General features: G+C 53.8%; 1 protein-coding gene across 4 annotated transcripts in view; it reads right to left on the reverse strand.

Moving 5' to 3' along the window:
• The window catches only part of LTBP2 (latent transforming growth factor beta binding protein 2), a 106,937-nt gene that overhangs the window by 78,952 nt on the left and 12,275 nt on the right, over positions 1-15,710 (reverse strand). For all 4 annotated transcript variants that reach the window (XM_043556625.1, XM_043556626.1, XM_043556624.1 and 1 more), the window contains exon 3: positions 4,285-4,534. In XM_043556625.1, coding sequence (XP_043412560.1) covers positions 4,285-4,534 — 250 coding nt within the window. The remainder of the gene's footprint in view (positions 1-4,284; positions 4,535-15,710) is intronic.

Below are 15,710 nucleotides of genomic sequence, written 5' to 3' on the forward strand. Positions count from 1 at the left end.
CCCGAATGAGCAAGGAAATGGATTTTCCCCTAGAGCCTCCAGGAACTGAGCCCGCTGACACCTTGACTTTAGCCTGGTGAGACCGGAGTCAGATGTTTGACTTATAGAGCTGTAGGATAACGCATCTGCATTGTGTTAAGCTGCTGGCTTGTGACAATCTGTTATGGCAGCCGTAAGAAACTAACACGGTGGATTAAGACGTGGGGTGTGTGGACAGGAGATCCAGGAGAGAGAGACAGAGAGACAGAGAGAGACCGGGTTAGTAAAAAGAAGGCGAACTCTAGCTGCCTTCTGGGGGAGCAGCCAACGGACAGCCACTACCATGGGGCCCACAGCTTCCCAGACCTCTCTCCCCCCCCCCCCCCCCCCGCATAGCACTGTCCTCCAGGCCTGTTGTTGCCCAAGGAGTGAGCAAGACTGCTTAGAATGTCCCCAGAGCCCAGCTTCTAGGTCCTTGGGTCAGGCTAAGGAGCAAACCCAATGGAGGTGCCTCCCATTCTGAGAAATGTGACACCTCGCTCAGCCCCCTCTCCCATAGGGCTCTCCTCCTTACCATAAGGACGGTCCTGGTGGAAGAAACAAGCCAGCCAAACCCACTATGGGTGCTGCTGTGGGATCTGCTGGTCCCGGCTCCTCTGAGGCTGGCCTGGGCCTCTGGCTGCTCCCCAGAGCAGGTCTATGCACACATGCATGCACCCCACGTTTTGTCTGCTCTTTGCCACCCACGTCCCCACAGCAGAAAGAACCAGCCTGCTGATGGCTAACCTACACTGAGGACTAACTCTCAGGCACTCTACTAAGTGCTCTGCATACCCGGTCTCATTTCGTCCGTTCTGCAATCCTATCAGGTGGGGACTATTGACTCAGATTACTTAGGATTCTTGCCTAATGTCACACAGCTGATGAGTCATAAATCCAGAATTGGACCCCCCAGGATTGTCTGAGCCCAAAGCCCAGGATGGACCCTCACTATTCAAGGTGTGGTCCATGGACCAGCGGCATCAGCATCACCTGAGGCCACGTTAGCGATGCTTTCCCCAGACCTGCAGCATCAGCAGCTGCATGTTAACAAAGTTCCCGTTGCAGCCTGAGAAGCGTGGATGTAAAGCGCTCTTCCATGGCTGGCTGGTCTGTCCCAGGTGGTTGTAACCACCCCTGCCCCACCTCTTCAGGCCTGTCCCCAGCTGCCTGGCTCCTGCTCCCAGGTGGGGCAGGCCCTCTGACCAGCCTTGGGGAAGGTCTCAGACCTGGGTCTCGGAGGGAGTCTCCAGGCCCCTGCAGCCGGCCCAGGCCACAGCTGGACGACCTCCATCCACGTCTGCCTCTGCATAGGGCGAGATGCTGCTGCTGCTGCTGCCCTAGACGCTCCTGGCCCCTCCCTTTCGACTTCCTTCGGGAACACACATCTCTTGGCCTCTGTCTGGTGTTTTCCTGAAGGGGGTTTCCCGGACATCACCAGTGTCTCCCCTCCCCAGATATTTTGGGCCCCCCTCTCACTTCTAGAGTGCCCCTGCTTCATGCCAGTCCCTCTATCTGGACACCAAGGGCCTGTGCAAGTTGCCATCAGGAAAGAGGCCAAAGGCTGCTTGGGGAACCTAGCCAAGCTCACAGGAAATGTCTGACACCACCAGGCAAGCGGGATTTGGCCTCTCAAAGCAAAACACAGCTGGGCCGACAGCGGGCCACTCGGACTTTCCCAGATTTCATGGCACTGAGGTCCCGGGGCAGAGACAGAGAGACTGGGCCGGCCTGGAGGCTGTAGCTCATTCATGACCACACAGTAGCCCCTGGCCAGGGAGGCTGTGAGGCTCGAAGAGGACGTCCCTGCCGTGGGCCATTGACCTCACTGTGGGCCCTCGCCCTCCACGGCCTCTCGCACACATGGATCCTTTGCTGGGGGACGGAAGACTCGTGTAACCCAGCCTCCTCCTCTCCCCAGCACTGGGCCTCATCCGTCTATTCATTTCGCTCACATAAGTTGAGCACCTACAGCGAGCCAAGCACGGTATTGGGTACCAAGGACACATCCATAAGAGAGCAGGACACAGTCCCTACTCTCAGGGAGCTTCTGGTCCGGTGAGCAGATGAACGGACTGTCCCGAGGGAGAGTGTGAGGTGCTCCACCCGGAAGCACAGAGCCTCACCTCTTCCTGTACTCAGAGCAGCACAGGGCTGGTGTGTTGGTTCCAGGTACAAGGCGAGGAGCCAATGCTGGGTGGACGCTTTCTAGGTGACTCTTCAGTTTGGACCCAGTGAAGCAAATTGTGGACTGAGCATTTTCTGTAAGTGAGGACTGTGGGAGGAGCTTTGCGGGAGATCCAAAGAAGGAGAGACGGAGTCACTGCCTTCCAGGGCCCAGGCCACACAGTCTGATTGCAGACACAGGGCACAGATCCACAAGGGATGCGTGGCAGGGGGTCAGAGAGCTGGGCAGAAGTGATCAGAGGGCCTTTTGGAGAAAGTGGGACTGGGCCTTGAATAGCAGGGGCGGGATGGGCTGGCAAGATGGGGCAGGGGATGTTGAACAGCTCTGACGCCAGAGTACAACGGACAGCATGGCAACTATCCCCCATCCCCGCTCGTGCGTAACAACAGGGATTCCGTGCATTATAAAACGAAGGAGCCCTGCAAGCCAAAAGAGAGCTTGCTGGTGAATTCCAGGCTGGAAGGACTCTACTCCCATCCTGCTCCGGGCTGACTCTGGAGCTGGTACCTCTGGTGTTCTTCCAGATGCCTTCACACCAGGCCCACCTACCTTGCATCAACAGTTGGGACCGACCATAACAAGGCTCAGGCCCTGCCCACCTGCTCACAGCCACTCCCGGGTCATTCACTCTGCCTCCTATGTTGCCTACCTGGCCACTAGCTCTGCCCTTCTCTCTGCCCCCGCATCCCAAGGCCTTGGCCAAAGGGTCTGGCTCTTCTGGTTTTGATTTGGATCTCCCTAGACCTCAGCCTGAGACTATCCTTGTGCTCTTTGTGCTTCTGGCTGCCCTGGGAAACTACCTGCCTGGGTGGTTGGGGCTCCGGACCCCTACCTTCCTGAGACCCTGGTTGCCTCCCCCTTCCGAGTTGCTGGACGATCTCAAGCGCCTTTCCTTTCTCTCCTGAGCTTTTCTGCTGGGGCCCTGATCTTGAGGTCAGCCTCCTCTCCCTGGTTCTCCTGGCCTCCCAGAGGACCACTCCTTTTTCCCCTTAGTTCAGCAAGACAAGGTTGCAACATTTCAGAAAGAACATCTTAAGTAGGAAGCAAATGGAAAAACGAGCCTGAAAAACCAAAAGGAAAACACAGCCCCCTAGAAATGGACCAGTTTACAGAGTTCAGATTTCCTGTCCAGAGCTAGAAAAAGTCTAGCCAGGTTGGCTGGTAAGCAGGCCAGGGAATCCTGCCCATGAACATTCCCCTCACCCCACATGCTCCTTCTCTTCCCCTTCAAGGAGAGAGGTTACTGCTGAGCAGTGAATGAACTGAAGGGTTTCTTCAGGCAGAGGGGTCCTTCCTGCCATGGACCATAGGCAGAGCAGGAGGTGGAGGAGGAAAACTTTTTTTTTTTTTTAATGTTTATTTATTTTTGAGAAAGAGAGACAGAGCGTGAGTGGGGGACGGGCAGAGAGAGAAGGAGACACAGAATCTGAAGAAGCAGGCTCCAGGCTCAGAGCTGTCAGCACAGAGCCCAACTCGGGGCTCCAACTCCCAAACTGTGAGATCATGACCTGAGCCAATCGTCCATGATTGGACGCTCAATCGACTGAGCCACCCAGATGCCCCAGAGGAAAACACTTATAAAGAGTTTACTATGTGGCAGCCACTGTTTTAAGCACTGTCTTCATATTAACTAACTTAATCCTTACAACCATTCCATGCTTGCGGTTATCATCATTTGTCCCCGCCTCACTGACGAGGAATCAGAGAGGTAAATAAATTGCCTAAGGCCACGCAGCCAGGAAGGGGCCACACCAGGATTCGAAACAAGAGGGCCCGGGTACATGCCCTCCTCAGCTTTCTCCCAGGACTGGAGGGTAGAGATTCCACTTCCCACCTCTCCTGGCCACCCCAGCCTGAAAAAGCCTGTGCCAACCCCGACACCCACTTTTCTGCTCCCTGCACCTCAGGTCAGGGCAGGGAAAGGGGAAGAGAGCAGGGGGGAGGGAAGGAAGGATAACTCTGGTCTTCTCCACTGAGGTCTTTACCCAACGGTCCTAAGGAAGATATCCCGAGAGAGAGAGAGAGAGAGAGAGAGAGAGACACTTGCCCCTGGACCTGAGGTCCCACTGAGGACTTACCTGGCCGGCGGCAGCTGTGAGGCCAGTGAGCGTGTTCTGGGTGTCGTGGTGCTTTCTCTGGCTGCACTGCTCCTGCGTGGGTTGGGTGACCCCTCGGCTGAGCGCCGGGGCGCTGGCCTCGAGTTCTGGGGGTCAAATTCCTCCTCAGGAATGACCTCCTCGCAGCGGGCTCCCCGGAAGCCGGAGCGGCACACGCAGAGCTGGGGCCGGCTACAGGATCCCCGGTTCTGGCAGGGCGGCTGGCACACAGCTGGGGAGACAGGGAGAGGGATGAGGGCAGGGGCCTGGGCGTCCTGACACTTTCCTGGCTGGTGCTGCTTGGGCTTCCCCACTCAAGCAGGGAGCCCGACTCTGGCCTCAGAAGGCTCCCTGGGCCCATTTGTCCCCGCCTCCCCCCTCCGGTCCCCAGGGTGAGGTTCCCCTGTCATCTCTGAACAGCCAAGCAGACACCGAATGGCCAAAGGCGTGAGGCACTTGACATTGTATGGTACATTTGTGCTCACTTCTGGTTGTCTGTCTCTCCTCCCAGACTGAAAGTCCCAGAGGGCAGATGTTTTGTTTTCTTCCCTCCGGCCGCCCCAGAATTTGGAATAGAGACTGTCACAGAGTAGATTCTCAATAAACAAACAAACAAACAAACAATGAATGAACGAATGAGTTTCTTTCATGGGAAAGGGCTCAACACTGGCCTGAAAGTCAAGGGGCGGGGGGAGGTTGAGTTGTTGGGGTTTTTCTGTCTTCCGTGAGCTGCGTGATCTTGATCTCATTGAGCCCCAATTTCCTCATGAATCACATGAAGGGCAGACTGAGGAGGCTGGGGGCATCCTAAGGGTCTCTCAAAGACATCTTCAGCATTGATAGTCTCTCTTCTTCCTCTTTGGAGAGCATCTGCTCTCAAGCTCCTCACCTTCCTTAACAAGTGGTAGAACTCTTGCCCGAAAGCAGGAAGAATTCTGGCTCCTGGGCCCTGGATCCAGCCTGGGGGCAAAGTGGGGCTGGACCGGGGCCCCTTCCTCTGAGCTGGTGCTGTGCAGCAGCCACTGGCCCCCCCAGAGCCATGACTTTTCACTGCCCTTCATCACCTTGCCAAATCTGGAGTCCCCTCCAGTGACTAGCAGTCATGGGAGAGAGAGTCCCATGCAGAGGTACACATCGGGATGCGGGGCCCTGCATGGGGAACACGAACACAAAAGAACCCAGGAGAGCATGGTTAGGCTCATGTTGGATCCTCTAAACCCAAAGTCGCCTCTATCTGTCACTCATTCACTCAACAAATATTTGCTGAGCCCCTACTAGGCACCGGGGACGATGTCTTTGTCTACGTGGAGCCCACAGTCCAGTGGGGGGGACCAACAGGAAATAAAATACCATAACATTGCTTCGGGCGGTATCTCAGGCTGTGAAGACAATTAAACAGGGCGATGTGGTGGCCCATGCGTGACTTTAGATGGGGAGATCAGGACAGGTCTCTCTGAAGAGCCGGCCACAACGGATACAAAGCAGGTAGATAGGCCAAGGTCTTCCAGGCAGACAGACAGCCAGGCACATCCAAAGCTCTGGGGGCTGGCGGGAGCAGGGTACATTTGAGAAAGTGCCAGAGGTCCAGGGAGGCTGGGGTCTGGTGATAGGGGAGAGCATGCAAGGTCGGGGAAATAGAGGCAGATCACGCAGACCCTCGTGGGCCTCAGTTATTCTAAGTGCATTAAAATACCAGGCACCAGGGGCGCCTGGGTGGCGCAGTCGGTTAAAGCGTCCGACTTCAGCCAGGTCACAATCTCGCGGTCGGTCCGTGAGTTCAAGCCCCGCGTCAGGCTCTGGGCTGATGGCTCGGAGCCTGGAGCCTGTTTCCGATTCTGTGTCTCCCTCTCTCTCTGCCCCTCCCCCGTTCATGCTCTGTCTCTCTCTGTCCCAAAAATAAATAAAAAACGTTGAAAAAAAATTAAAAAAAAAAAAAATACCAGGCACCACAACACAGATCCTGAGCCTGGGATTTCCTGAGCTGTACTCTTCTTTCTGAGAACAGGCCTGGAGTCCACACGAGGGGCCAGTCTGAATAAATCTCTCCAAAATTCCACTTGGCCCATGCCACCTCCCTCTCGGAGACACTCACTGGCTCCCGGGCGCCTCCAGAAACCAGCACTGAACGCCTTCCCCCGTCTGATCCCCCTCTAACAATCAATCCCTCTAAATTAACCCTCGGTGGCCAGACCGGCCTGTGGGTGTGGCTCTCTCTTCTTTCTGCCTCTGAGTGTACTGTGGCCCCTCCCTGGAACTCTTTCCAATTCCTCTCCACTTAACCTAAGTCCTACCGTTCCCTCAAGGCGTCTTCCCCATCCCTGATGACCACCTCGAGCTAGTGCACCCTCCTGTGAGCAACTAGCACTGGCACTCACCGTGCACACCGCTCAGTGGGCATGCTGCCGTCAGCATGATGGGTGCTCACGTACGTGGCCCAATTCCCCATGGATTCCTGTGATCAGCTCCTGTGACTGTCCCTGACACCTCTTTGCATCCTTAGCCCTAGTATACGCGCACCGATGACAGATCATTTTTTCTTAAGGCAGCTACTATCTCTTGAGTGTTTACACTGTGCCAGGCACAGTACTTCGCATGTACTATCTCATTTAACCCTAACAACAATCCTTTGCAGCAAGGGCGATTATGCTTCTCATTTTACAAATAAGGCCTCAAGCTCAGAGAGGGTAAAAACTTGCCCGAGGCCACCCAGCTAGTCAGTGGTAGATCTAGGATTCGAATCCGGGTCTGTTTGACTGCAAAGCCCAGGCTCTTTCCTCCCCACTGCTTTCCAGTGGGGCTGGTACGGTCCTTCCTCCCTACCATTTCTGAACCTCTACCTGGAGCTGCTGATGAAATGAAGGGATCTGGTGGCTTCAAGTCAGCCACCGAATGCACCTTTGCAGGTGGTGGAGACTTCAGGACCCTGTCCCTCTCCAGAGCCCACACAGTAAATCTTAGATGATGATGGACCATGTTTACCAGTTCATGCATTCATTCAGTGAACATTCATAGAGGGCTCACTAGGTGCGAGGCCTATGGCAGAAAGAACCAATCTCTCATGCATGAAGTGTATTGTCTCATATGGAAGCCAGGAGATAGGTCATGTGATAAATGTCAGCCAGATCCTCGAACCCAGGCTGAGGCAAGGAGAAGGGAAAGTCACGGAAGGCTTCCTGGAGGAGGTGGTGCTGCTCAGAGACACAAAGGATGTGTTGATCGGGCATCATGTCGGTCAAGGGCAATCTGCCTACTCAGGAGAGAGTGGGGAAATACAGGTCTTACTTCAGGATTCCCACCATGAGCTGAATCCTGTTGCCAGAGCACTTCCTGAGTGCCTCAGCATCACTTCCTGGCAGGCCCCTGGCCTCCAGATAAACAGACCATGTCAGAAGATTGACCCTGAGCGCTTCCCCAAACACACACTGCCACAGTGGCAAGATTTGGGCCTATCTCCTGGCTGCCACTCTGGGGACTTGGCCCCCAGCTGACCACCCACCAGGCCCCGTCACCACCACCCCAGAGACCAGCCAGGCAGCCAAACCAAGGTCAGTGAACACTGCGGAAGCAGGTTTGTCCAGGGCAGGTCTTGGCCCTGCTTTAGTTTTGAGAGGAAGTAAAAAGGGAAGGCCTGAGTGTTTTCCCATGAACACCGCAGGGCGCCTAGTCTCTCGGACCATCTCCCTGCCGGCTGTGACCAAAGCCTGGCCTGGGTGAGCGGAGTGTCACACAGCCTCTCCCAATCCCAGTCTCCCTTCCACCTCTGAGTGGGCAGTCCTTGCCTTAAGACAGCTTTTCAAAACCAGTCTGGCTTCTGTCCTTCTCCTCTTGGGCCCCAGGATGGCCCATCCTTGACTTTAATAATAAGATCTTTCACACCCTAGAAACCCCAGACCTGAAATCCTGCAGGCCTCCCTGTCTCACTTTTATTTTGAGTCACTCACTTCTGGTTCTGCCTTATTTGCTACTCTATTCCATCAACAATTGGTGGGCACCCTCCCTTGGCCAGACTGGCTGCCAGGGGGCGGGGGGGGGGGGGCACAAAGACAACAAAGCTGGTTCCTGCGTGGAGGAAGCTCTGCCCAAGGGTGGGTTCTCACAACCACAGAAGCCCCTTGCCATGCAGGGCGTTAGGTCCTCACTGAGGACCAGGGTTGGCCAACCTCGGCTGGTACAATGAACAGCTTATTGAAAATGGGTGGTTGAGGGAAACCATAAAAACAGCACTTATGGATGGATGGATGGAATACCATGGTAAATGAAAGTTCTAAAAGGCTTCCAAGCCAGCCAGGTTGGTTGGCAGAAAAAAACCTGCTGGGGAAGATAACCTCTCTGGATCAACCATTTACGAAACTGCACAGAGGCCCAGATTTGCCAGGGGTCAGGGTTTTGGAGGTTTTGAGCCACCTCTCACTGACACCATCTGCACCCTCTCTTGAGTTGTTTTACATGTTTCAGCAAGATGCAGGGAACTACCTGACCTCCTCACTAAAGGGGTCACGCTTCTGTTCTGAGCGGGGCATTGCCTTATGGGACTGGAGCTGAAACTCCTCTCTTCTGTCTCCACTACCCCCAAAGTCACCCCCAAATGGTTCAAAGTGGTGGTTCCTAGTGCCCATCTGTCAAGGGCACATTCTTATGACCATTTTTACTGGTCTGCCATAAAATAAAGAAAATAAAAAAGGTGCCCCGAGTTTTTTTGTAATGCTGTTTTCCCATTGAAAAAGTGTCTTTTATTTTGAGATAATGTCTTTCCTTCTTCTTCTTTTTTTTTTTTTTGGTACTCTGTTATTTATATATTTATTTAAAAAATTTTTTATTGGGGCGCCTGGGTGGCGCAGTCGGTTAAGCGTCCGACTTCAGCCAGGTCACGATCTCGCGGTCCGGGAGTTCGAGCCCCGCGTCGGGCTCTGGGCTGATGGCTCAGAGCCTGGAGCCTGTTTCCGATTCTGTGTCTCCCTCTCTCTCTGCCCCTCCCCCGTTCATGCTCTGTCTCTTTCTGTCCCAAAAATAAATAAACGTTGAAAAAAAAAATTTTTTTTTATTAATGTTTTCATTTTATTTCTCAGAGTGCAAGCGGGGGAGGGGCAGAGAGAGGGGGAGACACAGAATCTGAAGCAGGCCCCAGGCTCTGAGCTGTCAGCACAGAGCTCGACGTGGGGCTCGAACCCACGAACTGTGAAATCGTGACCTGAACCGAAGTCAGATGCTTAACCGACTGAGCCACCCAGGAGCCCCTTTAATTTATTTATTTTTTAAATGTTTGTTTATTTTTTGAGAGAGCGCAAGCAGAGGAAGGGGCAGAGAGAGGGGCACAGAAGATTTGAAGCGGGCTCTGCACTGACAGGCTGACAGCAGAGAGCCCGATGTGGGGCTCGAACTCACCAACCGGGCAATCGTGACCTGAGCTGAAGTCGGACGCTCAACCAACTGAGCCACCCCGGAGTACCCCTAGATGTTCTTTTTAAATTAAAAGTGATGGCAAATGGTAGTTTGTATTTCTAACATCCTCACGTGGCAAAATGAAAAGTTGGCTACTGTACTTCGGTACCTATGAGGTTTTCGGATATTTTACTAGTGCATGAAATCCAGAAGTTTGGGACCCTTCGGCAAGAGTGGTCATGTGTCCTTTTGTTGAAAGGAGACTGAAGCAAAACGTTCCTGTCAAATGAACACAGGTTTCAAAGCTGAAGGATCAGAGAGGAAATCATCCCTGTCAGAACGGCCGGCCGATGGCAGGGCCTGCTGCATAAAGCAGAAAAGGAAATGCCAAGGGCCCCGGGGCAGGCAGCTCCATGCAGTGTTGCGAGAATTTTAGGAGAGAAAACTTCCAGCCATGGCCAGCCGGGAAGTCTTTATGTTTTGTTCTTGGAGCCTCCTCTCTCCCACTTTTCCACAGGAGCAGAGATCATGCTTTATACTTGAGAAATTAACCAGGATGGGGTACATGGCTTTTGTGAATATTCACTGATTATTGGTAAAAAGGTTGTCAATCACGATGCCAGGAAGGGCACAGCCAGCACCCCCCACCCCCCACCCAGAAGCCAGCTTCCTCAGACAACCAGCAAGCAAGGCTGTTTCAGCCTCCCCGGTGCTTACTCCCCAATGCCAGTCCTTAGCCATTCATAATTTGGGCTTCTCCTGAACCCTTGCTTTTCCACACTCTCCTGGCACTCTCTTCCTCACTGAGGATTGGACATGTGGAAAGTTTCAACTTTGGGAGTTCAGCTCTGTGCAGTTAGCAGGATGCCGAAAGAGAGGGGAATAAAAAGAAAACTCCTGAAATTGCTTTGAAAGTAAGAAATAGAAGGCATCGTTCCCTCCAACCCCCATCTTCTGGCTGTGCCCCTTCTCCCTTCACTCCGCTCCAGAACAGTTGAGCTGAGGTTTGCTCAGATTTTCCACACAAACCCCTGCCTCTGGGAGGAGACCAAACTCAGAATGGGCAGGCCCGGGGGGATTCTGGAAATAGCTCTCGCCGTGTGGCCTTACTCCTGCTCTGAGCCTCTGATCAGCTACTTGGTAGCAGAAAGAACATGAGGCTGGGAGTCAGAAGGGTTTGGTTTGACCCCGGCTCAGCCACATCCCTGCTCTGTGACCTTGGACTCGTCTCATCTCAGCGAGATGCCTCAACCGGTGCCTCAGTGATCTCTTCTATAAAAGGGGGCTGATAATTCCTGCCTCAAAGAGTCATGTGAGTCTCAAGAGAGATCGTGGGTGTGGAGGGGCACTGCACTCTCTACAGCTGTGCGACGCAACAGTCTAATGCTGCAGCCACAAGCTGTATGAGGTTATTTAACATGAAATTGATTAAAATCAAATAAAATGTAAAATTCGGTTCCTCAGTCACAGAAGCCACAGTTCTGGTGCCTCTTGTCTGGGAGATGAGCCTTGGCTGCAGGTCAGACTCTGGGCCCAGCACCCCCTCACCTGAAGCTCAGTTGCTCCCCAGATTAAACCTCCATTTTCCCTAAAATCCGTGTCAGTGGGACACAAAGAACCTACCCACTAAATTACCGATCCCTCCCTCACGACAGGGCCCTGTCCCCTTCTACATCCAGAGGCCTTGCAGACAGGACAGTCTCCTCCCCACCCTCAGTGTTTATCTCAGCCCTGCCCTGGGTGCCCCAACTTAGGCCCTCACCCAGAGGTTTTGATTGGCCCTGGAATTCTCTTACAGGGGGTGGGGTGTCCACTACGGCTTGAGCAGTTTCTCCATAGCCTTGACCTTTGCTTTCCACAGAAAGGGACCTTGATTGTCAGCGATCTCTGAGGCAAGGAAATCCCCATCGGGTCCCCAGACGACTTCAGAGTCCACCTAGGCCCAGTCCATACCCGAGCTCTGCCTGGCGGCTGTGTCTCCAGGCCCCAATCTGGGCCCTGAGACCCCAGGCTGTGGGAAAAGTCAGGTCCTCAAGGACTTGCCCGGCTCCCGCCGCAGCTGTTCTCGGGACGGCTGGAAACAGCACTGGGGCTCAGGGGCCAGCCAAGCACCCGGCTCCAAAATAGCAGTTGTGTTCACATAAAAGCCTCTAATGAGAGAAAGATGCCGTTCTTGGCCCCTCGTGTGCTCTCTGCAGACGCCGTCTGGCAGGCCAAGCGGGCCTCTACCGTTTGGCGGCCAGAGGGGAGGAAGGGGAGGTGTGAGTCAGACCTTGGCCCCCAGCCCCTCGGCATGGACCGCCCTGCTAATTGCATTAACAAATGCCACAACGCTGGGCCAGTCAGGGGCAGGAGGCCAAGGGCAGAGAGCAGGCCCAATTCCCACCGGCTCCAGCAGGCATGAGGAGGGAGACCACTGGGCAGGGCTCACGGCCCAGAGCTCAGGCCTGGGTTTGTCTCCAGCTCCTGCGCCAAAGCAGAAGAGTTACCCCACTATCCCTGCAGCCCCGGGGCCTTGTCTGAGAACAGGCAGGGTTTGGAGGTGTCAGTGCCAGAGGGGCCTCTGGAGAGGAGAGAAGGATGGGATGGGGCCCCAGGACAGCCTCCAACAGGGATGAGCCCAGGGACCAGCCTTTTCCAGGGGAGTAGCTTCGGGGCATGGAAGAGAGTTCTGTGGTTGACATGAAGCCCACCACGCTGTTCTCCAAGAGCACCAGATCCCTGCCCAGGACCCAGGAAGATCAGGAGGCGGGGAATACACCACTCCTGCTTACAATTCAGCCAAGGTCACGGCAGAAGCACGGAGGGGAGAACAACCTTGCAGTCAGAGACCTGTGTTCAGATTCTGTGGGACTTTAGCTCACCTCTGTGAGCCTCAGTGTCATCTAGAAAATGGTCACGCATCCAACATTTGCTCTTTACCTAGGATGGTAAGCAGGACAGACACTGTCCTTTCCTTCATGGAGCGTCCAACTTAGAGAGTCACAAAACAAGTAAACACATAAATAGGAAAACCCAGATCAAGGTATGAGTCACGGAGGGGAAAAGTCAAGGGGGCTAGGATCCAGAATAACAAGGCTGGTGTGGGCAAGCCCTGGCGGAAGGGTTAGGGGAGCTCCTCTGAGGAGAGGCACTTGAAACAGAGACGGGAAAGATGACAAGGAGCTGGCTGCATAGAGAGAGAAGGAAAAGCAAACAGAGCAGCATGTGCAACAGCCTGGAGGATGTGTCTTCCAGGAACCCAGGCTGGATTCGGTGAGCCGGGGGAGTTCTGGGAGACGAGGCTGGGTACACCGCGGCAGGAAGGAGTGAACAGAGATGTGTTATGATACGGTTTATGGAGAAAGACCCAGAGAGTGGGGAGAGCAGCCAGCAGGCTGCAGCAGTCCCCCGGGAGCCCATACTGGCTCCTTAGACCGGAGAGGCAGCAGGGGCAGCAGGGAGAAGCAGACAGGCCCCCGAGGGATTTAGGAAGTGAAACAAAGAGGGCTCAGTGAGGGGTGTCCCGGATGGCCCCCAGGTATCTGACTCGAGCATTCAGGTAGATGTGGATGGCTTTAAACAGGGTGGGTAACACCTGGGCAGGAGAGCTGGCAGAGGGAGTGAGCTCCTTTTGGACCAGTTGAGGGTGGGGATGTCTGGAGAATATCAAGAACAGATGCTGAGTAGGCATCACGACGCAGGAGTCTGGAGGTCAGAAAAGAGGTCTGGCTGAAGACGTCTATATAAATCTGGGTGTCGTCAACCCAGAGATAATGCTTCCATCCATGGGGATACGTGAGATCATTCTAGGAGCGGTACAGCGAGAAGGAAGGGGACCCAGGCCTCAGTCCTGGGGAACCCAATGTTTAGTCACTGGGTAGAGGCCACAAGCCACAGCCAGGGACACAAGAGGGAGCACAGCAGAGAACACACGATGACCACTCACAGGGTCAAGGGGGTGAAATGTTTAGTGTGGTCCCTGGCTATAACAGAGCATGGCTGCTATTATTGTTGTGTGTTTGTTGACAGTTAAGAGTGCCTACTAGGGCTCAATAATGGGGGACGACTAATGTTTGGGTTGGCTCCCATGGGCTCCCTCTTTGCGGGGGCGATTTCGAAGATCCGTGGGAAGTCTTGGGGAATCCCAGCATTAAGATGGGCCCCTGGCTGGCTCAGTCAGTTGGGCGTCCAACTTCCACCTAGGTCATGATCCTACAGCTTGTGGGTTCGAGACCTGTGTCAGGCTCTGTGCTGACAGCCCAAAGCCTGGAGCCTGCTTCCGGTTCTGTGTCTCCCTCTCTCTCCATCCTGCCCCCACTCGCCCTCTGTCTCTCTCTCTCTCTCTAAAATACATAAACATTAAAAAAAAATTTTAATAAAAAAAAGAAAAAGAAAAAGAAAAGGAGACTCCAGCCAAGGAGGTGAGAAGAGGCAGCTGGGGATGGGAGAAGGAAGCTACCAGGCCACCCATGTGATCCTTCACCTACTCGGTCCTTTGCCACACGTGGACCAGGTAGACACTTCACTGATATCAACAGGACACAATACCTGGCTTCATGATCCCTGGGTAAGAACATCTCCTAAATACTTCTTTGAGCAAAGAGCCTTGGGGGCACATACCTGCCCACCAGGAAAACCTAAGGTACCCGTATATGCTCGGGGGGAGAGAAGACGGTCTCTTGCTAGGATTGATTGTACCTTCATGTTGGTTGGGTCTCCACTGAAGTTGTGCGATTATTCCCCTTGGCCACTTCTCACCTTGCTCTCCTCCACTCCCCGCCAACTACTGAGTCTCAGAGGATGGTTCTTCCAGAGACAAGCCACACAGAGGCTCAAAACTGGCTCCTGGAAGTTCCTAACCAGTCAGTGAAGATCCCACCCGTGCTGTGACTCCTTCCCCTAATGTTTGTTCGGCATTTACCATTGTGAGGCCCTGAGCTAACTTCTTTACACGTGCCACTCCTCTTCATTCTTATAACTACTACGGGTGCCATTCTTATCCCTGTTTGGCACGTGGAAAAACTGAGGCTGAGAGCAGGCAGCACAATCCTGGGATGGGCCCTGTATTATTTAGTACATGCTTACTGAGCCTTTTTCAACGTTTATTTATTTTTGGGACAGAGAGAGACAGAGCTTGAACGGGGGAGGGGCAGAGAGAGAGGGAGACACAGAATCGGAAACAGGCTCCAGGCTCTGAGCCATCAGCCCAGAGCCTGACGCGGGGCTCAAACTCCCGGACCGCGAGATCGTGACCTGGCTGAAGTCGGACGCTCAACCGACTTGCGCCACCCAGGCGCCCCGACCTTTTTATATCATGTCCAATGAGCACCTGCCACTGTGCTGCATGCCGAGGGCCTCGAGACACAATCCCTTCTCCCGACATCAAGGCCAAACATGCACGGAGCACAGGGAACATGCCAGGCCTTGAGCTAAACGTTTAACCTGAGTTATCTCATTTGTCTCTTACAACTCTGTGAGGCAGGGACTACTATTAGTCGCATTTTACAGGTGAGGAAACTGAGGCACAGAGAGCTTACGCATCTCACCCACGGTCACATAGCTCAGTGGCAGAGCTTGCATTTAAACCCAGGGAGTCAGCACAATCTCCTGGATGTGGATTAAAATGACAGCCAAACTTACCAAGTGCCAGGCTCTCTGCACAGACTTGTCATTTATCAGGACCAAGAGTCCTGTCCCTCCAGAGCCAGGCTACCTGGATTCACAGCCAGGCCCTGCCGATTCCTAGGTGCATGGCTTAGGGGAACAGTTAGCCTCATTTGTAAATGGACAGAAAGATCAAATCGAATTTATAGGATTGTGAGGATTAAAAACGAACAACATAAAGTCCTTCGAAGGTAATAGCTACAGACTGTTATTATTGTTAATCCTCAAAGAGATGGTTGCACCCATTTTATGGATGAGGCTTTATAGTAGAAGAGGGCCAGTCACTTGCCTGAAGACGCAGGGCCGGGATTCAAATCCACGACTCCTTGGATTTGGCACCAGAATCCAAAGCACACGCTCTCAACCTTGAACCTTACTGCTTG

Source organism: Prionailurus bengalensis, chromosome B3 (genome assembly GCF_016509475.1).
Source record: "Prionailurus bengalensis isolate Pbe53 chromosome B3, Fcat_Pben_1.1_paternal_pri, whole genome shotgun sequence".
Taxonomy (NCBI): domain Eukaryota; kingdom Metazoa; phylum Chordata; class Mammalia; order Carnivora; family Felidae; genus Prionailurus; species Prionailurus bengalensis.